At 42.7% G+C, this 26,307-nt stretch overlaps 1 protein-coding gene across 1 annotated transcript in view; it reads right to left on the reverse strand.

Moving 5' to 3' along the window:
- The window catches only part of TACR3 (tachykinin receptor 3), a 319,626-nt gene that overhangs the window by 114,075 nt on the left and 179,244 nt on the right, over nucleotides 1–26,307 (reverse strand). The window contains exon 2 of the mRNA XM_077278166.1: nucleotides 8,422–8,607. Coding sequence (XP_077134281.1) covers nucleotides 8,422–8,607 — 186 coding nt within the window. The remainder of the gene's footprint in view (nucleotides 1–8,421; nucleotides 8,608–26,307) is intronic.

Here is a 26,307-nt window from a genome sequence, read left to right on the forward strand (position 1 = left end):
TGCACAACAGATCATAGTGCTAACTGACCATCGCAATTTAGAGTTCCTTAGATCCAATAGATGTCTTTCTCCTCGTCAGGCTCATTGGAACTCATTTTTAAATCAATTTAACTTTGTTATTTTGTACCGTCCAGGTTCTCGGAATTGGAAGGCTGATGCTTTATCCCGAATCCATGCTGCGGATTCTGTACCTGGAGCCCCGTCCAAGACCATTCTATCTGATGCCAATTTCATCGGAGTTATCCATGATCAGGACTTGTGGAAGGAGTGCAGGGAGGCCTATGACGGTGATGTATTTCTGGCCAACCCACCTGTGGATATTAATCTTGTCTTTAAGGGTGGCATGTGGTTCAGAGATCGACGTATCTATGTCCCTGAGGTCGTCCGTCTGCAGATCCTCAAGTTGGTACATGACTCCAAGTTGGCTGGTCACAGGGGAGTACAGAAGACACAAGAGTTCCTGAGCCGATTCTTCTGGTGGCCAACTTGCCTGAAGGATACCAAGGACTATGTTTTCTCTTGTGAGGTATGTGCTCATTACAAGACTCCTCATGTGGCACTTACGGGTCTTCTACAACCATTACCTGTTCCGTCCCGCCCTTGGGGGTCTATATCAATTAACTTTATTGTGGAGCTGCCTACATCGGGGGGCATGAATACAATCATGGTGGTAGTTGATCGCATGACTAAAGCTGCTCATTTTGTTCCGTGCACCGGCCTCCCCTCAGCTAAAGATAGAGTGAACTTGGTTATACAGAATGTCTTTCGGTTGCATGGGGTTCCGGATGAGATCATCTCTGACCGTGGAGTGCAGTTCACTTCAAGATTCTGGAAGGGGTTTTGCTCTGCACTCAATATTAATGTCTGTTTCTCTTCCGCTTACCATCCCCAGACAAATGGTCAGACTGAGCATACCAACCAGGCGCTGGAACAATATCTAAGATGCTATGTTAGCCATCTCCAGGATGATTGGTTGGAGTTGCTGCCGTTAGCCGAATTTTCATATAACAATTCTCAGAGCGCCTCCACTAAATTTACACCTTTCTTTGCCAATCTGGGTTATCATCCGTGTATCTTACCTAGGTCTCCAATTAATTCTCCGGTTCTGGCAGTGGACGAAAGGCTGACTGCGATGAGGCAAAATCTTAAGGTTCTGAAGGAATCCCTGACCACAGCTCAAGAACGTTATAAGAGATCGGCTGATAGATTCCGTAAACCTGCACCCATGTCTAAGGTAGGAGATTCCGTGTGGTTAGCAACTAAGAACCTGAAGTTAAACGTTCCTTCACAAAAACTTGGACAGAAATTAATTGGCCCTTTCAAGATCAACGGTATTGTGAGCTCTGTGGCCTGCCGGCTGAAGCTGCCTAGGATTATGAAGGTACATCCAGTTTTTCATGTATCTTTACTAAAGCCTGTATCTCCTAATACCTTCCAGGGACATGTTGTGCCACCTCCGCAGCCTGTGGTGATTGATGGGCAAGTACAATTTGTGGTGGAGGAAATTGTTGATTCCAGGATTCGCAGGAATCGGCTCCAATATCTGATAAGATGGCAGGGATATCCCCCTGAGGAAGACTCTTGGGAACCTGTGGAAAATATCAATGCCCAACAGAAGATTTCTCGTTTTCATCAGAGATTCCCTGAGAAACCAGGTCCAGGATCATCCTGAGGCCGCTTCTAAGGAGGGAGTAATGTCAGAACTCTGAACATTTTTTATTACCTTTTGTGCATTACTGCCCTTTTCCAAGATGGCGTCTTTGGTCTCATGTGCACTGTGTATTCCTGTTATAAAACTCCACCCCAGCCTTCAGTCTGTGCTAGAGTATTCTGCCTTGCATCCAGCTTCTGACCTCTGGTGACTCCCTGGCTATATACCTGCTCCTGTGAACCTGTGGGGTTATCCTGCTACTCTGCTCTGAGCTCCTGCTGCATACACCAGTTCCAGTAATCCTCCTTCATCTGCTGCTCATGTTTACTTCCATCTGCATTTGCTGGACATGTGGGCTGTTGCTACTCTGCAGGAACCTGGGACTGTTGCCCAGACCTCCCTGGTTGAGCTAAGATATTATTTGAACTGCCTTATAAGCATATCTATCTGTGTTTTGGACTAAGCAAGGACTTATTCGTGTCAAGTATCCTCAAGAATAATTGTGCTTCATAGACTTTCTGCGTAATTGCATTTTCCTCTGAAGTTTCCTATAGACTGCTGAGCTGCATTTGATATTTGCACCAAGTGTTGTGGACTTGAGTTTCTCTCTGCACCTGTTTGAATCATCGTGTGATAATATAGACTTTACCACTTATAAAACTGTGTCCTGTAGTTGTCTTGTTCCACGCAAAGAGTCTCCTGAGTTATCCCCTATAATTATTACAATTGCCATATAGGCCGATCTTTGGTCATCAACCAAAAGAGGCTTACTTAATATGACACATTCTTTACATTTTTCCAAATCATAGCATTTTTCTTGCAGAATATCTCTGTTCATAATATCAAAGTCTGGTCGATGTGGTGCTGGTAAACCTAAATCTATTAGAGTTTTACTATTGATAAATATGCACCTTTCTTCTAACATTTTCTACACTTTTCTTCTAAGAGGGCTTTGTTGAATATGTCAGCAATCAAATTTAAGTCTAAGTCTGGATTAACTCTCCTTTGCACTCTAAGGGTATGTTTCCACGTTCAGGAAACGCTGCTTGTTTGACGCTGCGCAGCGCTGCAGCGTCAAACAAGCAGCGTCCAGATGTTCCAGCATAGTGGAGGGGATTTGATGAAATCCCGTCTCCACTATGCGTGGAAACCCGCACGCGGCGGCCCTGCGACTACGGACATGCTGCGCGTCTTTTCAGATCGCAGCATGCCCGTACACGTTGCGGGGACGCAGCGTCCCCGCAAGGCATATCACAGGGCCCTATGGGACAGAGCGATCATCCCGGATGTGAAGAGTTAACACATCCGGCATGATCGCGTCCCATTAAGGGGGCAGGGCTTAGCGCCGAGCGGCTTCGCCGCTGCGGCGATACCGCCGGCCATCCGTACCGTGGAGTCATACCCTTCACCAAGATATTCTTTGTATTTGTCCCAAAGCGCACAGGGATTGGAAGGTGCACAGGTTGTAATTATGATAGCGAACAGGTCTCTTAGTTGAGGTGGAAAGCGAGTGAGAGATGTTTCCTGCAGTGTCATGTCCCAGTGTTGATCATCTTCGATCAGACCACGCTTTTGGCATGCTTCCCTGTAAGTTGACACAGCTCTCTAACAACTATTTTCAAATCTGTGAAAGAAGTTGGCCAACGGACAGTGTGAAGCAGTAATCCGAGGTAGTAACACTCTGCATTGTTTGGATGCACTGTATACACATGTCCAAGAGCATCACTGGAATGTCCGTCCCATCCTGGGACCCTTGCACCTTGTTTCCTCTTGCAAAATACTTTTCTCGATTTATTCCATGTATAATATTTTGGATTATCTGAATATAATAAAGTCCTTGCAAATGGATCTGCTTGACATAGGAGAAAGAAAGCTGTCAATGTTGTATTGGGTGGTCGAGCAGCTCATTCCTTTGCATTGTTGGGAGTAAAATAAACTCGTTGTCCATTTTCAAGATGGACACGAAGATGAACTACAGTCGGATATCTTTCATGGATGGGAAAATTTAGTAATCGCCACACGGCTTCATTACTACTTATATACCTTCCCATCTGATACAGCATAATCTCATCAGATGTACATTTTGGATTCTCTAGCAGGAAAACTGCTATATCACTGCCTTTGTTAATATATTTGCAAATGTATTTAATTTACTTAACAGAGTTACAATATTCTACATTAATGTGCGCATCAAACATTTTAGAAAGCATTGGAGAGTAAGGTACAACCCATCAATTATCTATTTCAATATCTGTGTTTTGTTTAACCCTTTTTAATCTGATCTGATTGTTGCAGTATATCCTCCCTGTTCAGGTTTCCATCTTCTGTAAAGAGGATAACCATCATCTCCTGTTTGTGTTTCTACAATCAAGCTGCGAGGATACTTTTAGTACATTTTCCTTCCTTCATACATGGCGATCTTGGGTTAAGTGGCCCACATGGGCCATGGATCATATTTTTAGAAATAGTTTGAAAAAGTACCGGGTCCTTTTCTGGATTTGGAAGCTCAGCAGAAATAACACTGTCAATTTCATCATGGTGTGTATTATCCTTTAGCCATATCAGTAAGGCCTCTTTCACACGTCAGTGTCTCCGGTACGTGTAGTGACAGTTTTCTCACGTACCGGAGACACTGACACCCGTAGACCCATTCAAATTAATGGGTCTATGCACATGTTTCCGTGTTTTCACGGACCGTGTGTCCGTGTTCAAAACACGGAGACATGTTCGTTTTTCTCCCGCAGCACGTACTGCAATACGTCCTGCACACGTGCACACGAAGAACAGTGTGCACTCTCCTCCGTGTGCACGTACCGCTCGCAGGAGAGACAGCGCTACACTAAGCGCTGCCCCCCCGCATGTGATGCTGAAGGCAGAATTAATCTCTTCTCCCCCAACGTTCGTTGGAGAGAAGAGATGAAAGATCAATTTTTTTTTTGTGAAAAATAAAGTTTGCATGTGCCCCCCGCCTCCCCCCCCCCAGTGCGCCGCCTGGCCCCTTGCCGAAGAAATACTCACCTAGCTCCCGCGATGTCTCCTCTGTCCTCTCCGTGCTGGCAGCTTCTCCTGTGTGAGTGGTCACGTGGGACCGCTCATTACAGTCAGGGAATATTCACTGACTGTAATAAGCGGTACCACGTGACCGCTCACACAGGAGAAGCTGCCAGCGCGGAGAGGACAGAGGATACATCGCGGGAGCTAGGTGAGTATTTCTTCTGCAAGGGGCCAGGCGGTGCACTGGGGGGGGAGGCGGGGGGCACATGCAAACTTTATTTTTCACCCCCCCCCCAAAAAAAAAGATCTTTCATCTCTTCTCTCCAACGAACGCTGGGGGAGAAGAGATGAATTCTGCCTTCAGCACCACATGCGGGGGGGACAGCACTTAGTGTAGCGCTGTCTCTCCTGCACAGTCCGTGTGGTCCTCAGGCGGCACACGGGCGGCACACAGATGCCGCACGTGTGCCACACTGATGTGCCACTTGAGCACACGGACACGGATAACTCCGGTACCGGAATTATCCGGACGTGTGAAAGAGGCCTAAATGAGCATGTGGAAGGCCTCTTTTTTGCCACTCAATAGAATACACCCAGCACTGACTTTCTCCAAAAATGTAACACTTTGTAATTGCATCCATAAGCTTGATCAGTTTTTGTTTAAAAACTAGTGATGAGCGAGTATACTTGTTGCTCGAGATTTCCCGAGCATGCTCGGGGGGTCTCCGAGTATTTGTAAGTGCTCGGAGATTTAGTTTTTGTTGATGCAGCTGCATGATTTACAGCTGCTAGGCAGCATAAATGCATGTGGGGGTTGCCTTGTTGCTAGGGAATACCCACATGTAATCAAGCTGGCTAACAGACGTAAATCATTCAGCTGCTGTGATGAAAACTAAATCTTGAGCCCTAAAAAATAATCGGAGGACACCCGAGCATAGAACCGATTTTGTGATATATTTGGCCCTGGACTTTAAAAGTTGGCATAAATCCTGCTTCCTGAAGTACAGCTGTCATACCAAAGGATGTCCACTGGAAAGATGAATTGCATCTCCTAATATTTTGCAGAAAATGCTTGGACTCAAGAGTTGCTCCTGACAAGTATGAAAGAAGTGGTTCAGGAGGTAGATCTAAAGGTGGAAAACTGACTTTACCATTTGAGCAGCACATACCAGGCGATTCCAAGTTAAACTTCTTTTCTTGACAATGTTTGCATATTGTGTTCATTTTGCCAATAATGACTTTATGATGTGACCTATAGTCTTGAATTGGATTGTAGTGAAATGCTTCCAAACTCAAATCAGCCTGCCTACATCTTTGCACACGTTGCATATGTCGTATGCGGTCATTTTCACAATGTTCATCCTTTTGTTCAGATGTTTCCATATTCCTTGTTTCAGCCTGCCTTATCCGATTCTTGTGAAGATGACATTCCCGTTGCTCTGATGTCTCAGCCTCCTTACATTAAGGGTAAGTTCACACAGGGTGTTATTGCTGCATTTTTTTTTCTGCAGCAAACATCATCTTGGCAGGAAAGAAGCTGCATCAAAAATGCAGGTTTAGGTTCATCTTTGGTGCATTTTTTTGCGGCATTTTTGCTGCATTTTTGGTGCGTTTTGTCATGCATTTTTTTCTATTTGTGCATGCTAATAAAGTTAAATACGATCGATAGCTTCACTTTGGGATGACAGAATAATAAAAATATGGTCAAAACTGTGTGGTGTTTTATTTCATTAAAATACTTTTTTCTGCATGTGTGTGTGTTTATTCAACCCTTTAATTACTATAGGATTAGTAATGGAGAGGTGTCTTATTGACGCCTCTACATTACTAAGCTGGCTTAATGTCACCTTACACTATCAAGGTGACATTAACCCCTTATTACCCCGCTTGCCACCGCTACAGGGCAAGTGGAAGAGACGGTCAAAGCACCAGATTTGGTGCATGCGCACTTCTATCCCGCCAATATCCGCATCCTTGCCTTCATGTCATGCTTGCTGCAGCTCTGTTTGTCCTTTGCATGCGCTTTTCCCTGAGCCTGGGCAGAGATTTTTGCCGACACAAGGCTCCTGCATCACAGCGCGTCATTTCCGATTCCACCAGCAGACTCCTGACCGACACCTGTATGCTACCCAGCATGAATTTGTACAAGTATTTAAACTGCGTTAGCCGCACTTTCCACCCTTCCCCTGATGAAGCCGTGGTCAACATGGTGATAAGCGTGGGGCTACTGTCGGTCCCTCGCTCTTGCCCTCGCACGTTATGATGAAACTTTCTCTGGCTCTTGATTGGTAAGCGGCTACACTTTTGGGGGCCCCTCATATCTTCAGTGGATTGGCAGTTTAATTTCATATATATTGCTGAACGGCTATTGTCTATTTTCAGGAGTGGACTGGTCTTTTCAAAGCTACAGGCTCAGGTTTAGTGCTACCGCAGGGTGCACCACCTGTTGCTGCTAATCTCAACACAGGTGTAGTTAGCCGTATTTAGGCTTATACAGGTTATCATCTTATCCTGTATAGAGTATTGTGACCCCAGGTACTTATCCATACAGTGTAGGGACCTTTTCCAGGATCCAAAGTGCAATACTTTTTATCCACTATATTTGCAATAGACACTGTGTCAGTTTACTACTTAGAGTTAATTCATATATAGGATTGGAGGATGCATAGTACTTGTTTTGATATTATTATATGCGTTTCATGGGCTTGGGCTGTGGGACCCACATGGTTTTACTTATGTTTTATGCTTCTAATTGTGTGCTAATAAAGTTTTTTCTGTTATTATTATTCAACTTGTAGTGTACATATCGTACAGTAGTGCTGTTTCCTCTCTGATTCTTTCTGTAAAATAGTTTTGAAATGTTCAGGCTTGCTTCGTGCCTCACAGCACAGGGTCAGTTCAAGATAAGTAACTTAATGACGTAGACTAATTTAATGTGGCAGAATTCTGGTATAACAAACTGTAATATATGTCATCAACCCAAACTATTATATGATTTAGACACTTTTTGTACCTTGATCAACATGGCTTGCAATGAAAGGGACGTAGTTTAAGATACACCACTGTGCTCTCAAATTGTGCCTGAAATTTGGTACAAATTTCTGTTTTAGAGTAAGCTATTGTAGTTAAATGGTATAAACTTAGACTAGCAAGTCTAAAAGATATCACACACTTATAAAAGAAAAAGAGCCTGTAGTAAATGTAGCACATTTCAAGAATATCCAGTCTAAGTTCACACTGTATAAAAATTAGACAGTTTTACTAAATATTGAAAGAGGGTTTAAAGTCATTTATACTCTTTAAAAATGAACTGGACAAACATATACTTTGAAATTGTCAGAGGCATCTTTCAATAATAGAAAATTGGATGGGTACAATAGTACAGTTCTTATCTCATTAATGAATCAGACCAAACTGTGGCGCTGTGTATGAATAGCTTATTTCAGTGCATAATGTCTATATAACTATCATCGTTATTTAGCTTGTTTTGCCTATAATAAAGTGAAAATTCATTCTACTAGCTGATAACCGATAACCTTACTTTTCTACAAAAATGTTTTGAGAGTGACATGTTAATAAGTTCTATATTTTTGTTGTTCATGTCATTTGTTTTTACATTTTAAGTACTCTGAAAAAACCTTGCAGCTTCGCTTGACATTAATTAAAGAATAAATGAAATATCCATTTGCTTATCAGTTACTCAGGTGAGAGATATTCCAACTTAATTAAACAAATCTATTATTTTTGTTAGAACAGAAAATGAAGGTCATACATACGTTAATTTTTTCCCGAACCCGGGCCAAATAAGCAAACATAGTGTCCTTCTTGGTGTCACTTTGATTTCTGAATAAAGGCACTGAGGAAAAGCCAGCACAAAAGCAAATACCCAGATACTTCCAATGACCACTTTAGTCGAAGTAGCAGATAATCGTGGCTTCAATGGATTAATAATAGCCATATATCTATAACAGAAGAATGTTAAACAGTAATTGTTAAAATCCTCAATGTAAATAACATTTACAGTTTATCAAAAAATAAATACCAGTTTATCCATTGCATGTTAAAAAGCAAAAATCCACTTTTATTAAAAAATGATTATTTAAAAATAAAATTACTCGTATGGGTACATATGCATTTACTTTATATGGAAAGTAACTACTTTGAAACTCAGAATCAATGTAAAAACCTTTGATTTATACTATCGTCATGATTACTACTCTACAGGTGCAGATAGATGCAGATTTTCTCATCCAAGAGAATTAGACAGAATATGCAAATGACCCCCTAAGCAAATTCTGATCAGAGATTGTTCAGAGTGTGAGCATAAAGTTCTATGATGGACTGCAATGAGATGTCAACTGAGTAGTCTGATGTCTAAGCTCAGATTCTGTCCAAAGAAAAAAATGCACATCTGCATGGTACCATAAACTAACAAAATGATTGTCTTCTGCACCTGCCCTTAGAAGAATTTTGCCTCCCGCCCTGCAGCACTTCCCAGTCCATACATGTCATGCTTCTCTCTGCTCAAGTTGGAGTGTGAAATTGATATAGATTTATGTGCTGTGGAGCAGCAGGGAATACTCTTCTAATAAAGGAAAACTATGTCCTAATAAACAATATCACTTATTTGCTCTAAGCAACAATATCAGGGTAGATAGATCACTTATGTACTGTAAGTGATGTAGTGTCGCTAGGCATGCTGGGAGCGAGCTAGCAATGACTTTTAACAGATAGTCGCATTTGCATACCATACACTTTTTTTGGCAAAATATGCTCAGCCTCCCGGAAACTGTGAATCCCGGAAACCTTATGGTAGCCTTTAAGGGAGACTTAAGGCTTTTGGAGTTTCCAGCTGCTAGATTACCTGGTGTCTGTGATCTAAGGTTACCAGAGTTCACAACCTCCAGGCGTTCCAGCAGCTGAAAACATCAATAAACTGAAAATCTCTCTAAAAGGCTACATTAAGGTTTACGGGCCTCACATCTGCCATGAGACCTGATGGCTGGGACCGTTAAGCTTACCTGAGTTCACTGCGACCAGATCTCGCAGCAGCTTAAGTGTCGGACTGATGAGTGACAAGTGCTGGACTTGCAGTCGCTCATTAGTACAGCAATAGCACTAGTGGCCACTGTGAACTTAGGTGACATAAATAAGATTACCTCATTTCACAGCTGTGCTGCCCTCTTGAGAATTGGACACTGAACTGAGATACGGATGACATCTCAGTTCACAGCAGCATGAGAACTGGCAGTGACTGCTGCTCTAGTCTCTGAACTGAGTTCCATAGACTGGATAAAGACTGGATCATCAAGGGACTTCCATATTATTAATATTAATAAATAGGGGAAAAAGGGAAATTGTTGAGGAGTTTTTTGGGGGGTGTCTGATAGATGACTGACCATTACTAACCCATGGGCTTGACGTCAGTGAACATTACACAGCTGACATCAACCCCACAATTTCATTACCCTACTGCTACTGCCCCAAGGCAATCTGGAAGAGCTGACTCGCAGCACCAAAATTGGAACAGCTAACGGATCTGCCATTTCTGGGGCACTGAGGACTGGTGGTATTGAGCTAGGAAGGCGCTAATATCCATTTTACTACCCAGTCTATTAATATCAGCTCCCAGCTGTCTGCTTTCTCTTGACTAGATTTTAACCCCTTCATGACCCAGCCTATTTTGACCTTAATGACCTGGCCATTTTTTGCAATTCTGACCAGTGTCCCTTTATGAGGTAATTACTCAGGAACGCTTCAACGGATCCTAGCGGTTCTGAGATTGTTTTTCGTGACATATTGGGCTTCATGATAGTGGTAAATTTAGGTCGATAATTTTTGCATTTATTTGTGAAAAATAGGGTAATTTGTCAAAAATGTTGAAAATTTAGCAATTTTCAAATTTTGAATTTTCATTCTGTTAAACCAGAGAGTTATGTGCCAGAAAATAGTTAATAAATAACATTACCCACATATCTACTTTACATCAGCACAATTTTGGAAACAAATTTTTTTTTTTGCTAGGAAGTTATAAGGGTTAAAATTTGACCAGCGATTTCTTATTTTTACAACAAAATTTACAAAACCATTTTTTTAGGGACCACCTCACATTTAAAGTCAGTTTGAGGGGTCTATATGGCTGAAAATACCCAAAAGTGACACCATTCTAAAAACTGCACCCCTCAAGGTGCTCAAAACCACATTCAAGAAGTTTATTAACCCTTCAGGTGCTTCACAGCAGCAGAAGCAACAAGGAAGGAAAAAAATGAACATTTAACTTTTTAGTCACAAAAATGATCTTTCAGCACAATTTTGGAAACGCTTTTTTTTCCACACCATGGGCACAGCGGATTTGGTTTTCCATAGGTTTACTTGGTACTGTAAACGTGATGGAAAACTGCTACAAATCTGCAATGGCCAATCCACTGCGGATCCGCAGCCAAATCCGCACCGTGTGCACATAGCCTAATTCTAACCCTAACCCTAATGCTAACCCTAACTCTAATTGCAACCCTAACCCTAATTGGAACCCTAACACTAATTGTAACCCTAACCCTAATTGCAACCCTAACCCTAATTGCAACCCTAACCCTAATTCTAACCCTAACTCTAATTGCAAACCTAACCCTAATTGGAACCCTAACACTAATTGTAACCCTAACCCTAATTGCAACCCTAACCCTTATTGAACACTAACCCTAATTCTAACCCTAACCCTAATTGCAACCCTAGCCCTAATTCAAACCCTAACACTAACCCGAATTGCAACCCTGACCTTAATTGCAACCCTTACCGTAACTCTAACCCTAACCCTAATTGCAACCCTAACCCTAATTGCAACCCTAACCCTAATTCTAACCCTAACCCTAATTGTAACCCTAACTCTAGTTGTAACCCTAACCCTAGTGGAAAAAAAAGGAAATATATTTTCTTTATTTTATTATGTTCTCTACTTATGGGGGTGATAAAGGGGGGGTTTATTTACTATTTTTTTATTTTGATCGCTGTGATAGAACCTATCACAGTGATCAAAATGTACCTGGAGTGAATCTACCGGCCGGCAGATATGGGGGGCTCATTGCGCATGCGTCCGCCATTTTGGAAGATGGTGGAGAAGACAGACGGACACCGGGAGGGACACCAGGAGGGACACCGGAGCTTAGTAAGTGTGCGGGGGTGGGATCGGACCATGGGGGGTGAGATTGGACTGTGGGGGGAGCGGACAGGAGGATGAAGGGGAGCGGAGGACAGCAGAGGACAGGACAGAGGGTGGAGAGGAGATCGGTGGCGGTGGCGGGGGCAGATCGCGGTCTCCAGCCATGGCCGAAGATATTGCAGCATCGGCCATGGCTGGATTGTAATATTTCACCAATTTTCATTGGTGAAATATTACGATTGCTCTGATTGAGAGTGAAACGTCACTTTCAATAGCCAATCAGAGTGATCGTAGCCACGGGGGGGCAAAGCCACCCCCCTGGGCTCAAGTACCACTCCCCCTGTCCCTGCAGGTCAGGTGAAATTTGAGTTAACCTTTTCACCCGACCTGCAGGAGCATGATCATTCATATCATATGCTGCATCACAGGTCGGATTGGCACTGACTTTCATGACGCATTCGCTGTGTCACAGGTTGGGAAGGGGTTAAAAATATGGGGACCCCACATCATTTTTTTCATTTATTTCTTAGTATTTTTTATTTAATTTATTAGTAGTAAATACATTACAAAAAGGCGTGTGCTCCCCCCTATTTTTAATAATCAAGTAAGGGAAAGCAGACAGCTGCAGGCTTATATTAATAGGCTGGGAATCTCCATGGTTATTGGGCCATTTCCAACCTACAAATATCAGGCTGCAGTTGCCCCAGAAGTGGTGCATCATATTTGGTGGTGGCAATCGGGGTTACGTTTTTGGGGTTAATGTCAGCAGTGGCTGACACCAAGCGAAGGGGTTAGTAATGGAGAAGTGTCAGTCAGACACCCCCATTACTAACCTAGTAGTAAAAATAAGTAAACACAGGAAATATACTTTATTTGTATAAAGACTCACTCACTCTCTCTTGTTTACCAATTTATTAATTAAAAATAAGTCCAGGAAGTTCTGACAGCAATCCAAAAGTGAAATGTCTCACATTGCCCATCAAATCCTATAGAATCTCATTGTGAAAAAGTTCTCAGAACAAAACTTTATAGTCCATTCCCATTCAGCAGCAATCATGGAAATTCTCATGCTCCTGCCTATGGATGACCATCAGTAACGCTATTGAGACTCGTTCTCAGAACGAGATTTCATAAGGTTACACAAGGTGTTGTGAATTAGACTTCTTGGCTCCCTCTGGTGGTTATTAGTGATATGACTCTGGGATTTTCTTTCCTCAGTTTGCACCCACCTGGGTCGTTAGTCCAGGGGTGTTGCTATATAAACCTCCTGGATCCTTAGTCCAGTGCCTGGCATCGTTGTAATCAGATCCTTTTTGTTTGCTCCTATCTGCTGGTCCTGGTTTGTGCAAAATTAAGCTAAGTCCTGCTTCTTTGTTTTTTGGGTTATTTGCTTGCTCTCATTTTTGTCCAGCTTGTACTAAATGTGATTCCTGACCTTGCTGGAAGCTCTAGGGGGCTGGTGTTCTCCCCCCGGGCCATTAGACGGTTCGGGGGTTCTTGAATATCCAGCGTGGATATTTTTGATAGGGTTTTTGCTGACCATATAAGTTATCTTACTATATTCTGCTATTAGCTAGTGGGCCTCTCTTTGCTAAATACCTAGCTCATCCTTACGTTTGTCTTTTCCTCTTACCTCACCGTTATTATTTGTTGGGGGCTTGTATCCAACTTTTGGGGTCTTTTCTCTGGAGGCAAGAAAGGTCTTTCTTTTCCCTTCTAGGGTTAGTTAGTTCTCCGGCTGGCGCGAGACGTCTAGAATCAACGTAGGCATGTTCCCCGGCTGCTGTTATTTGTGGTGCTAGGATTAGATATATGGTCAGATCAGTTACCACTGCCCTATGAGCTGGTTTTTGTGTTTGCAGACTTAGAAACTATTTCTGAGACCCTCTGCCATTGGGGTCATAACAACAAGGGCAGCGACAGGCATGGAAATTCTCATGATCCTGCCTAATGCAGACTGCTGGTGACCCTATGGAGTCTCTTTCTGAGAACATTCTGAGAGCAAGGCTCAACATGGTTACTCGCAGTCAGCAGCAGGCATGAGCATGAGAATTTACAGGGCATTTCCTGACACTGAATAGTAGTGTTGAGCGATACCGTCCGATACTTGAAAGTATCGGTATCGGAAAGTATCGGCCGATACCGGCAAAGTATCGGATCTAATCCGATACCGACACCCGATACCAATACAAGTCAATGGGACTCATGTATCGGACGGTATTCCTGATGGTTCCCAGGGTCTGAAGGAGAGGAAACTCTCCTTCAGGCCCTGGGAACCATATTAACCCCTTCACCCCCAAGGGTGGTTTGCACGTTAATGACCAGGCCAATTTTTACAATTCTGACTACTGTCCCTTTATGAGGCTATAACTCTGGAACGCTTTGACGGATCTTGGTGATTCTGACACTGTTTTCTCGTGACATATTGTACTTCATGTTAGTGGTAAAATTTATTCGATATAACTTGCGTTTATTTGTGAAAAAAATGGAAATTTGGCGAAAATTTTGAAAATTTTGCAATTTTCCAACTTTGAATTTTTATGCCCTTAAATCACAGACATATGTCACGCAAAATACTTAATAAGTAACATTTCCCACATGTCTACTTTACATCAGTACAATTTTGGAACCAAAATTTTTTTTTGTGACGGAGTTATAAGGGTTAAAATTGACCAGCAATTTCTCATTTTTACAACACCATTTTTTTTTAGGGACCACATCTCATTTGAAGTCATTTTGAGGGGTCTATATGATAGAAAATACCCAAGTGTGACACCATTCTAAAAACTGCACCCCTCAAGGTGCTCAAAACCACATTCAAGAAGTTTATTAACCCTTCAGGTGTTTCACAGGAATTTTTGGAATGTTTAAATAAAAATGAACATTTAACTTTTTTTCACACACAATTTATTTCAGCTCCAATTTGTTTTATTTTACCAAGGGTAAGAGAAGAAATTGGACCCCAAAAAATGTTGTGCAATTTGTCCTGAGTACGCTGATACCCCATATGTGGGTGTAAACCATTGTTTGGGCGCATGGCAGAGCTTGGAAGGGAAGGAGCGCCATTTGACTTTTCAATGCAAAATTGACTGGAATTGAGATGGGACGCCATGTTGCGTTTGGAGAGCCCCTGATGTGCCTAAACATTGAAACTCCCTACAAGTGACACCATTTTGGAAAGTAGACCCCCTAAGGAACTTATCTAGATGTGTTTTGAGAGCTTTGAACCCCCAAGTGTTTCACTACAGATTATAACGCAGAGCCGTGAAAATAATTTTTATTTTTTTTCTCAAAAATGATTTTTTAGCACCCAGCTTTGTATTTTTACAAGAGTAACAGAATAAATTGGACCCCAAAATTTGTTTTCCAATTTGTCCTGAGTACGCTGATACCCCATATGTGGGGGGGAACCACTGTTTGGGCGCATGACAGAGCTCGGAAGGGAAGGAGCGCCATTTGGAATGCAGACTTAAATGGATTGGTCAGCAGCCGTCACGTTGCATTTGCAGAGCCCCTGATGTACCCAAACAGTACAAACCCCCCACAAGTGACCCCATATTGGAAACTAGACCTCCCAAGGAACTTATCTAGATGTGTTTTCAGAACTTTGAACCCCCAAGTGTTTCACTAAAGTTTATAGCGCAAAGCCGTGAAAATAAAAATTCTTTTTTTTTTCACAAAAATGATTTTTTAGCCCCCAGTTTTGTATTTTTACAAGGGTAACAGGATAAATTAGACCCCAAAAGTTGTTGTCCAATTTGTCCTGAGTACGCTGATACCCCATATGTGGGGGGGAACCACTGTTTGGGTGCATGACAGAGCTCGGAAGGGAAGGAGCGCCATTTGGAATGCAGCCTTAAATGGATTGGTCTGCAGGCCTCACGTTGCATTTGCAGAGCCCCTGATGTACCCAAACAGTACAAACCCCCCACAAATGACCCCATATTGGAAACTAGACCTCCCAAGGAACTTATCTAGATGTGTTGTGAGAACTTTGAACCCCCAAGTGCTTCACTACAGTTTATAACGCAGAGCCGTGAAAATAAAACATCTTTTTTTTCCCACAAAAATGATTTTTAGCCCCCCAAATTTTTATTTTCCTAAGGATAACAAGAGAACTTGGACCCCAGAAGTTGTTGTTCAATTTGTCCCGAGTACGCTGATAACACATATGTTGGGGTAAACCCCTTTTTGGGCGCACGGGAGAGCTCGGAAGGGAAGGAGCACTGTTTTACTTTTTCAACGCAGAATTGGCTGGAATTGAGATTGGACGCCATGTCGCGCTTGGAGAGCCCCTGATGTGCCTGGACAGTGGAAACTCCCCAATTCTACCTGAAACCCTAACCCAAACACACCCTTAACCCTAATCCCAACGGTAACCCTAACCACACCCCTAGCCCTGACACACCCATAATTCTAATCCCAACCCTAATCCAAACGTAAATGTAATCCAAACCCTAACCCTAACTTTAGCCCCAACCCTAACTTTAGCCCCAACCCTAACTTTACCTCCAACCCTAGCCCTAACCCTAACCCTAACCCTACCCCTAACCCTAACCCTAAACGTGACTGAAATACGTGGCACTGAAATACGTGGCACTGAAATACATGGCACTGAAATACGTGGCACTGAAATACGTGGCACTGAAATACGTGATACGTGGCACTTAAATACGTGGCACTGAAACACGTGGCACTGAAATACGTGATACGTGGCACTGAAATACGTGGCACTGAAATACGTGGCACTGAAATACGTGGCACTGAAATACGTGGCACTTAAATACGTGGCACTGAAATATGTGATACGTGGCACTGAAATACGTGGCACTGAAATACGTGGCACTGAAATACGTGGCACTGAAATACGTGGCACTGAAATATGTGATACGTGGCACTTAAATACATGGCACTGAAACACGTGGCACTGAAATACATGATACGTGGCACTGAAATACGTGGCACTGAAATACGTGGCACTGAAATACGTGGCACTGAAATACGTGCAACTGAAATACGTGGTACTAAAATATGTGGCACTGAAATACGTGATACGTGGCACTGAAATACGTGATACGTGGCACTGAAATACGTGATACGTGGCACTGAAATACGTGGCACTGAAACACGTGGCACTGAAATACGTGGCACTGAAATACTTGGCACTGAAACACGTGGCACTGAAATACGTGGCACTGAAATACGTGGCACTATGACTGTCAGAAAATGTTCATTAAACGGTTAGGGGTGAGGTTAGGGGTAGAGTTAGGGTTAGGGTTTGGATCCCTTTATCACCTTGATGGTGGTGGGTGGCTTTTCAGTGTGTTTTCTGTTTTTTTTCGATAAAAATGCATGCGTTTTTAATGCAAACAAATGCATGTGCTTAAAAACGCAAGAAAATACTGCAGGTTGTATTTCTGAAAATGAACGCATGCAGAAAAAAACCGCATGCGTTTGAAAACGCGACCAAACGCGTACAAAAAAACCGCATGCGTTTTCAATGTTAAATATAGGGAAAAAACGCATGCGTTTTTTTGTGCAAAAAACGCTGCAGACAAAAACGCAAGTGTGAAACCAGCGACGCTTTTTATAGCAAAAAAGTTTTTGCGTCTCCACATTTTGAGACCTATAATTTTTCCACATTTTGCTCCACAGAGTCATGTGAGGTCTTGTTTTTTGCGGGACGAGTTGACGTTTTTATTGGTAACATTTTCGGACACGTGACCGTTTTTGATCGCTTTTTATTCCGATTTTTGTGAGGCAGAATGACCAAAAACCAGCTATTCATGAATTTCTTTTGGGAGAGGCGTTTATACCGTTCCGCGTTTGGTAAAATTGATAAAGCATTTTTATTCGTCGGGTCAGTATGATTACAGCGATATCTCATTTATATCATTTTTTTATGTTTTGGCGCTTTTATACGATAAAAACTAAAATATAGAAAAAATAATTATTTTGGTATCGCTTTATTCTCAGGACTATAACTTTTTTATTTTTTTGCTGATGATGCTGTATGGTGGCTTGTTTTTTGCGGGACAAGATGACGTTTTCAGCGGTACCATGGATATTTATATCAGTCTTTTTGATCGCGTGTTATTCCACTTTTTGTTCGGCGGTATGGTAATAAAGCGTTGTTTTTTGCCTCGTTTTTTTTTTTTTTTCTTACGGTGTTTACTGAAGGGGTTAACTAGTGGGGCAGTTTTATAGGTTGGGGCGTTACGGACGCGGCGATACTAAATATGTGTACTTTTATTGTTTTGTTTTTTTTATTTAGATAAAGAAATAATTTATGGGAATAATATATATTTTTTTTTATTATTTATTTAGGAATTTTTTTTTTATTTTTTTTACACATGTGGAAAAATTTTTCTTTTACTTTTTTACTTTGTCCCAGGGGGGGGACATCACAGATCATTGATCTGGCAGTGTGCACAGCACTCTGCCAGATCGACGCTCTGCTGTGCAGGGCTGCAGGCTTACCAAGTGTCTGCTCTGAGCAGACACTCGGTAAGCCACCTCCTTCCCTGCAGGACCCGGATGCCGCGGCCATCTTGGATCCGGGACCTGCAGCCAGGAAGGAGGTAGGAGACCCTCGCAGCAACGCGATCACATCGCGTTGCTCCGGGGGTCTCAGGGAAGCCCGCAGGGAGCCCCCTCCCTGCGCGATGCTTCCCTATACCGCCGGTACACTGCGATCATGTTTGATCGCGGTGTGCCGGGGGTTAATGTGCCGGGGGCGGTCCATGACCGCTCCTGGCACATAGTGCCGGATGTCAGCTGCGATATGCAGCTGACACCCGGCCGCGATCGGCTGCGCTCCCCCCGTGAGCGCCGCTGATCGGTGATGACGTACTATCCCGTCGGCGGTCATACGGGCCCACCCCACCTCGACGGGATAGTACGTCTGATGTCAGGAAGGGGTTAATGTGTAAAAGAAAGAATTAAAATAAAAAATATTGCTATACTCACATCTCCGACGCAGCCTGGACTTCAGCGAGGGAACCGGCAGCGTTGTTTGCTTAAAATTCGCGCTTTAACTTCCTTACTTGAAGTCCTGGCTTGTGATTGGTCGCGCGCCGCCCATGTGACCGCGACGCGACCAATCACAGCAAGCTGTGACGTAATTTTAGGTCCTTCAGGATTTTAAAATTACGTTCCGGCGTTGTGATTGGTCGCGTCGCGGTCACATGGGCGACGCGACCAATCACAAGCCGTGACGTCACGGGAGGCAGGAGACGCGCGCATTTTAAAATGTGACCGCGACGCGACCAATCACAACACCGGAACGTAATTTTAAAATCCTGAAGGACCTAAAATTACGTCACGGCTTGCTGTGATTGGTCGCGTCGCGGTCACATGGGCGGCGCGCGACCAATCACAAGCCAGGACTTCAAGTAAGGAAGTTAAAGCGCGAATTTTAAGCAAACAACGCTGCTGGTTCCCTCGCTGAAGTCCAGGCTGCGTCGGAGAGGTGAGTATAGCAATATTTTTTATTTTAATTCTTTATTTTACACATTAATGTTGTTTCGATACCGATACCCGATACCACAAAAGTATCGGATCTCGGTATCGGAATTCCGATACAGCAAATATCGGCCGATACCCGATACTTGCGGTATCGGAATGCTCAACACTACTGAATAGGAGTGAACTATGAAGTCTCTTTCAGAAAACTTTCTCACAATGAAACTTCATAGGATTTGATGGGCTTTGTGGAACAGTTCACTATTGGATTACCATCTGAATTTCCAGGATTTATTTTTAATTATTAAATGGGTAAAATAGGGATTGTGGGGAGACTTTTTTCAAATAAACTGTTTTTTCCTGAGTGTCTGTGTTTTTAACTATTCACTTACCGGGTTGCTAATGGAGGTACAGTGCCTTGCGAAAGTATTCGGCTCCCTGGAACTTTTCAACCTTTTCCCACATATCATGCTTCAAACATAAGGTTATCAAGTGTAAATTTTTGGTGAAGTATCAACAACAAGTGGAACACAATTGTAAAGTTGAACAAAATTTATTGGTTATTTTAAATTTTTGTGGAAATTAAAAAACTGAAAAGTGAGGCGTGCAATATTTTTCGGCCCCTTTAACTTAATACTTTGTTGCGTCACCTTTTGTTGCGATTACAGCTGCACATCACGTGGGATATGTCTCAGTTTTGTACATCGAGAGATTGAAATACTTGCCCATTCTTCCTTGGCAAACAGCTCGAGCTCAGTGAGGTTTGATGGAGATCGTTTGTAAACAGCAGTTTTCAGCTCTTTCCACAGATTCTTGATTGGATTGAGATCTGGACTTTGACTTGGCCATTCTAGCACCTGGATACGTTTATTTGTGAACCATTCCATTGTAGATTTTGCTTTATGTTTGGGATCATTGTCTTTTTGGAAGACAAATCTCTGTCCCAGTCTCAGGTCTTTTGCAGACTCCAACAGGTTTTCTTCAAGAATGGTCCTGTATTTGGCTCCATCCATCTTCCCATCAATTTTAACCATCTTCCCTGTCCCTGCTGAAAAAAGCAGGCCCAAACCATGATGCTACCACCACCATGTTTGACAGTGGGGATGGTGTGTTCAGTGTGATGCAGGGGCCACACTTGATTAACACACAATCCAGCAAGTGGAGGTCGCCATTTTGGAAAATAACCTCGTAACCATTCGCCAGCTAGCCCAAAATGTCAAGATTAATGTGGGGTTCATGGAAAAAATAATCCAAGACCATAACCATATGCATAAAGTATTCACTCGCTGGGTTCTTCCTTTCCAGAAGCAGGAATGAGTCGAATGCTCTCTAAAGTCCTGTTGATGCAATGGAAGCATCATGTTTCACCGCCTCCAAAGAAGGCACGTGCCCAACCCTCATGAAGCAAGGTCATGCTCACAGTATTTTGGGACCAGCACGGAGTAGTATTGATGGATTTCCTAGCAATCTGTACCATGATCACTAGGGCATACCATGCTTCACTGCTGCAGAAATTGTGGGAGGCCATAAAAACCAAGAGATGTGGCATGATCACCAAAGTTGTCCACCTTCTGCAAGACAATGCACCAGTTCACAACTCACATGTTGCCCAAATGGATGCATGCTCCTGTGGCTTTGAAATTCTACTGCAACCCACTTATTGACCTGACCTCACACCAGCGGACTTCCACCTCTTTCCAACAATGAAGTTATTTTTAAGGGCAAGTATTTTGTGGATGATTTCCGAAGTCACAGGGTGCCATTTGGAGAAACTTGTCAACTTCTACAAGCAAGATGTTTACAGTTGCTGAAAGTGATGGGTGAAGTGTGCGTCCCTAGGTGGCACATATTTAGAGAAGGACTAATAACTGTGCCAAGTTTCATTGCTCTCAGTTCACAGGAAGTGGGTCGGGAAATCTTTAACCCCTTTCTGACATCTGACGTACTATCCCGTCGAGGTGGGGTGGGCCCGTATGACCACCGACGGGATAGTACGTCATACGCGATCGGCCGCGCTCACGGGGATATCGCAGCTGACATCCGGCACTATGTGCCAGGAGCGGTCACGGACCGCCCCCGGCACATTAACCCCCGGCACACCGCGATCAAACATTATCGCGGTGTACCGGCGGTATAGGGAAGCATCCCGCAGGGAGGGGGCTCCCTGCGGGCTTCCCTGAGACCCCCGGAGCAACGTGATGTGATCGCGTTGCTCCGAGGGTCTCCTACCTCCCTCCTCGCCGCAGGTCCCGGATCCAAGATGGCCGCGGCATCTGGGTCCTGCAGGGAGGGAGGTGGCTTACCGAGTGTCTGCTCAGAGCAGACACTTGGTAAGCCTGCAGCCCTGCACAGCAGATCGCAGATCTGGCAGAGTGCTGTGCACACTGCCAGATCAATGATCTGTGATGTCCGCCTCTGGGACAGAGTAAAAAAGTAAAAAAAAATTCCCCACATGTGTGTAAAAAAAAAATAAAAAAAATATCCTAAATAAAGAAAAAAAAAATATTATTCCCATAAATACATTTCTTTAGCTAAATAAAATAAAAAAAACAATAAAAGTACACATATTTAGTATCGCCGCGTCCGTAACGACCCAACCTATAAAACTGCCCCACTAGTTAACCCCTTCAGTAAACACCGTAAGAAAAAAAAAAAACGAGGCAAAAAACAACGCTTTATTATCATACCACCGAACAAAAAGTGGAATAACACGCGATCAAAAAGACTGATATAAATAACCATGGTACCGCTGAAAACGTCATCTTGTCCCGCAAAAAACGAGCCACCATAAAGCATCATCAGCAAAAAAATAAAAAAGTTATAGTCCTGAGAATAAAGCGATACCAAAATAATTATTTTTTCTATAAAATAGTTTTTATCGTATAAAAGCGCCAAAACATAAAAAAATGATATAAATGGGATATCGCTGTAATCGCACTGACCCGACGAATAAAACTGCTTTATCAATTTTACCAAACGCGGAACGGTATAAACGCCTCCCCCAAAAGAAATTCATGAATAGCTGGTTTTTGATCACTCTGCCTCACAAAAATCGGAATAAAAAGCGATCAAAAAATGTCACATGTCCGAAAATGTTACCAATAAAAACGTCAACTCGTCCCGCAAAAAACAAGATCTCACATGACTCTGTGGACTCAAATATGGAAAAATTACAGCTCTCAAAATGTGGTAACGCAAAAAATATTTTTTGCAATGAAAAGCGTCTTTCAGTGTGTGACAGCTGCCAATCATAAAAATCCGCTAAATAACCCGCTATAAAAGTAAATCAAACCCCCCTTCATCACCCCCTTAGTTAGGGAAAAATAAAAAAAATATTTTCCCATTAGGGTTAGGGTTAGGGCTAGAGTTAGGACTAGAGTTAGGGCTAGGGTTAGGGTTAGGGCAAGGGTTAGGGCTAGGGTTAGGGTTAGGGCTAGGGTTGGGGCTAGGGTTAGGGCTAGGGTTAGGGCTAGGGTTGGGGCTAGGGTTAGGGTTAGGGCTAGGGTTAGGGCTAGGGTTGGGGCTAGGGTTAGGGTTAGGGCTAGGGTTAAGGCTAGGGTTGGGGCTAGGGTTAGGGCTAGGGTTAGGGCTAGGGTTAGGGCTAGTGTTACGGCTAGTGTTCGGGCTAGTGATAGGGCTAGGGTTATTGCTAGGGTTAGGGCTAGGGTTGGGGCTAGGGTTGGGGCTAGGGTTGGGGCTAGGGTTGGGGCTAGGGTTGGGGCTACAGTTAGGGTTGGGGCTAAAGATAGGGTTAGGGTTTGGATTACATTTACGGTTGGGAATAGGGTTGGGTGTGTCTGGGTTAGAGGTGTGGTTAGGGTTACTGTTGGGATTAGGGTAAGGGGTGTGTTTGGATTAGGGTTTCAGTTATAATTGGGGGGTTTCCACTGTTTAGGCACATCAGGGGCTCTCCAAACGGGACATGGCATCCGATCTGAATTCCAGCCAATTCTGCGTTGAAAAAGGAAAACAGTGCTCCTTCCCTTCAGAGCTCTCCCATGTGCCCAAACAGGGGTTTACCCCAACATATGGGGTATCAGCGTACTCAGGAAAATACAAAACTGCTACCCTTGGGAAAATACAAAACTGGGGGCTAAAAATCATTTTTGTGAAAAAAAAAAGAATTTTTATTTTCACGGCTCTGTGTTATAAACTGTAGTGAGACACTTGGGGGTTCAAAGTTCTCACAACACATCTAGATAAGTTCCTTGGGGGGTCGAGTTTCCAATATGGGGTCACTTGTGGGGGGTTTGTACTGTTTGGGTACATCAGGGGCTCTGCAAATGCAACGTGACGCCTGCAGACCAATGTATTTAAGTCTGCATTCCAAATGGCGCTCCTTCCCTTCCGAGCTCTGTCATGCGCCCAAACAGTAGTTCCCCCCCACATATGGGGTATCAGCGTACTCAGGACAAATTGGACAACAACTTTTGGGGTCCAATTTATCCTGATACCCTTGTGAAAATACAAAACTGGGGGCTAAAAAATCATTTTTGTGAAAAAAAAAAGAATTTTTATTTTCACGGCTCTGCATTATAAACTGTAGTGAAACACTTGGGGGTTCAAAGCTATCAAAACACATCTAGATAAGTTCCTTAGGGGGTCTACTTTCCAAAATGGTGTCACTTGTGGGGGTTTTTAATGTTTAGGCACATCAGGGGCTCTCCAAACGCAACATGGCATCCCATCTTAATTCCAGTCAATTTTGCATTGAAACGTAAAATAGCGCTCCTTCCCTTCCGAGCTCTGCTATGCGCCCAAACAGTGGTTTACCCCCACATATGGGGTATCGTCGTACTCAGGACAAATTGCACAACAACTTCTGTGGTCTAATTTCTTCTCTTACCCTTGGGGAAATAAAAAAATGGGGGCGAAAAATAATTTTTGTGAAAAAATATGATTTTTTATTTTTACGGCTCTGCAGTATAAACTTCTGTGAAGCACTTGTTGGGTCAAAGTGCTCAACATACATCTAGATAAGTTCCTTAAGGGGTCTACTTTCCAAAATGGTGTCACTTGTGGTAGGTTTCAATGTTTAGGCACATCAGGGGCTCTCCAAATGCAACATGGCGTACCATCTCAATTCCAGTCAATTTTGCATTGAAAAGTCAAATGGCGCTCCTTCCCTTCCGAGCTCTGCCCTGCGCCCAAACAATGGTTTACACCCACATATGGGGTATCAGCGTACTCAGGACAAATTGCACAACAATTTTTGGGGTCCAATTTCTTCTCTTACCCTTGGGAAAATAAAAAATTGGGGGCGAAAAGATCATTTTTGTGAAAAAATATGATTTTTTATTTTTACGGCTCTGCATTATAAACTTCTGTGAAGCACTTGTTGGGTCAAAGTGCTCACCACACATCTAGATAAGATCCTTAGGGGGTCTACTTTCCAAAATGGTGTCACTTGTGGGGGGTTTCAATGTTTAGGCACATCAGGGGCTCTCCAAATGCAACATGGCGTCCCATCTCAATTCCAGTTAATTTTGCATTGAAAAGTCAAATGGCGCTCCTTCCCTTCCGAGCTCTGCCCTGCGCCCAAACAATGGTTTACACCCACATATGGGGTATCAGCGTACTCAGGACAAATTGCACAACAATTTTTGGGGTCCAATTTCTTCTCTTACCCTTGGGAAAATAAAAAATTGGGGGCGAAAAGATCATTTTTGTGAAAAAATATGATTTTTTATTTTTACGGCTCTGCATTATAAACTTCTGTGAAGCACTTGTTGGGTCAAAGTGCTCACCACACATCTAGATAAGATCCTTAGGGGGTCTACTTTCCAAAATGGTGTCACTTGTGGGGGGTTTCAATGTTTAGGCACATCAGGGGCTCTCCAAATGCAACATGGCGTCCCATCTCAATTCCTGTCAATTTTGCAGTGAAAAGTCAAACGGCGCTTCTTCCCTTCCGAGCTCTCCCATGCGCCCAAACAGTGGTTTATCCCCACATATGGGGTATCAGCGTACTCAGGACAAATTGTACAACAAATTTTGGGGTCTATTTTCTCCTGTTACCCTTGGTAAAATAAAACAAATTGGAGCTGAAATAAATTTTGTGTGAAAAAAAGTTAAATGTTTATTTTTATTTAAACATTCCAAAAATTCCTGTGAAACACCTGAAGGGTTAATAAACTTCTTGAAAGTGGTTTTGAGTACCTTCAGGGGTGCAGTTTTTAGAATGGTGTCACACTTGGGTATTTTCTATCATATAGACCCCTCAAAATGACTTCAAATGAGATGTGGTCCCTAAAAAAAAATGGTGTTGTAAAAATGAGAAATTGCTGGTCAACTTTTAACCCTTATAACTCCGTCACAAAAAAAAATTTTGTTTCCAAAATTGTGCTGATGTAAAGTAGACATGTGGGAAATGTTACTTATTAAGTATTTTGCGTGACATATGTCTGTGATTTAAGGGCATAAAAATTCAAATTTGGAAAATTGCGAAATTTTCAAATTTTTTGCCAAATATTTGTTTTTTTCACAAATAAATGCAAGTTATATCGAATAAATTTTACCACTATCATGAAGTACAATATGTCACGAGAAAACAGTGTCAGAATCGCCAAGATCCGTTGAAGCGTTCCAGAGTTATAACCTCATAAAGGGACAGTGGTCAGAATTGTAAAAATTGGCCCGGTCATTAACGTGCAAACCACCCTTGGGGGTGAAGAGGTTAATGAACGCCCCTATCTATCCAGTATAAAGATGATAAATGTTTTTTTTTTTTTCTGGGAGAACTTCTTTTACATATTCTGATAGGCTCCATTTTAGTAAAAGGCCTTTTTCATTGAGCAAACAGTGTAATGACTAGGGGTCAGCAAAAATGTGTCCTTTTGTTCTTGATAGTATCTTTTAAGATTACCTAAATATTTGCGTTATTTATCATGTTGTAAACAGGCATCCACTAGTCACTCCCAATAAAAATATTAGGAAAGGCAAGCAATCTCAAAAGCATAAAATTATAATTCTGCATAAATATATGTCTTTTTAAACAAAGTCATGCATTTGCGGAATATGTAACAATAATTTAATGCTTTTT

This window comes from Ranitomeya variabilis, chromosome 1 (genome assembly GCF_051348905.1).
Source record: "Ranitomeya variabilis isolate aRanVar5 chromosome 1, aRanVar5.hap1, whole genome shotgun sequence".
NCBI classification, from domain to species: Eukaryota; Metazoa; Chordata; class Amphibia; order Anura; family Dendrobatidae; genus Ranitomeya; species Ranitomeya variabilis.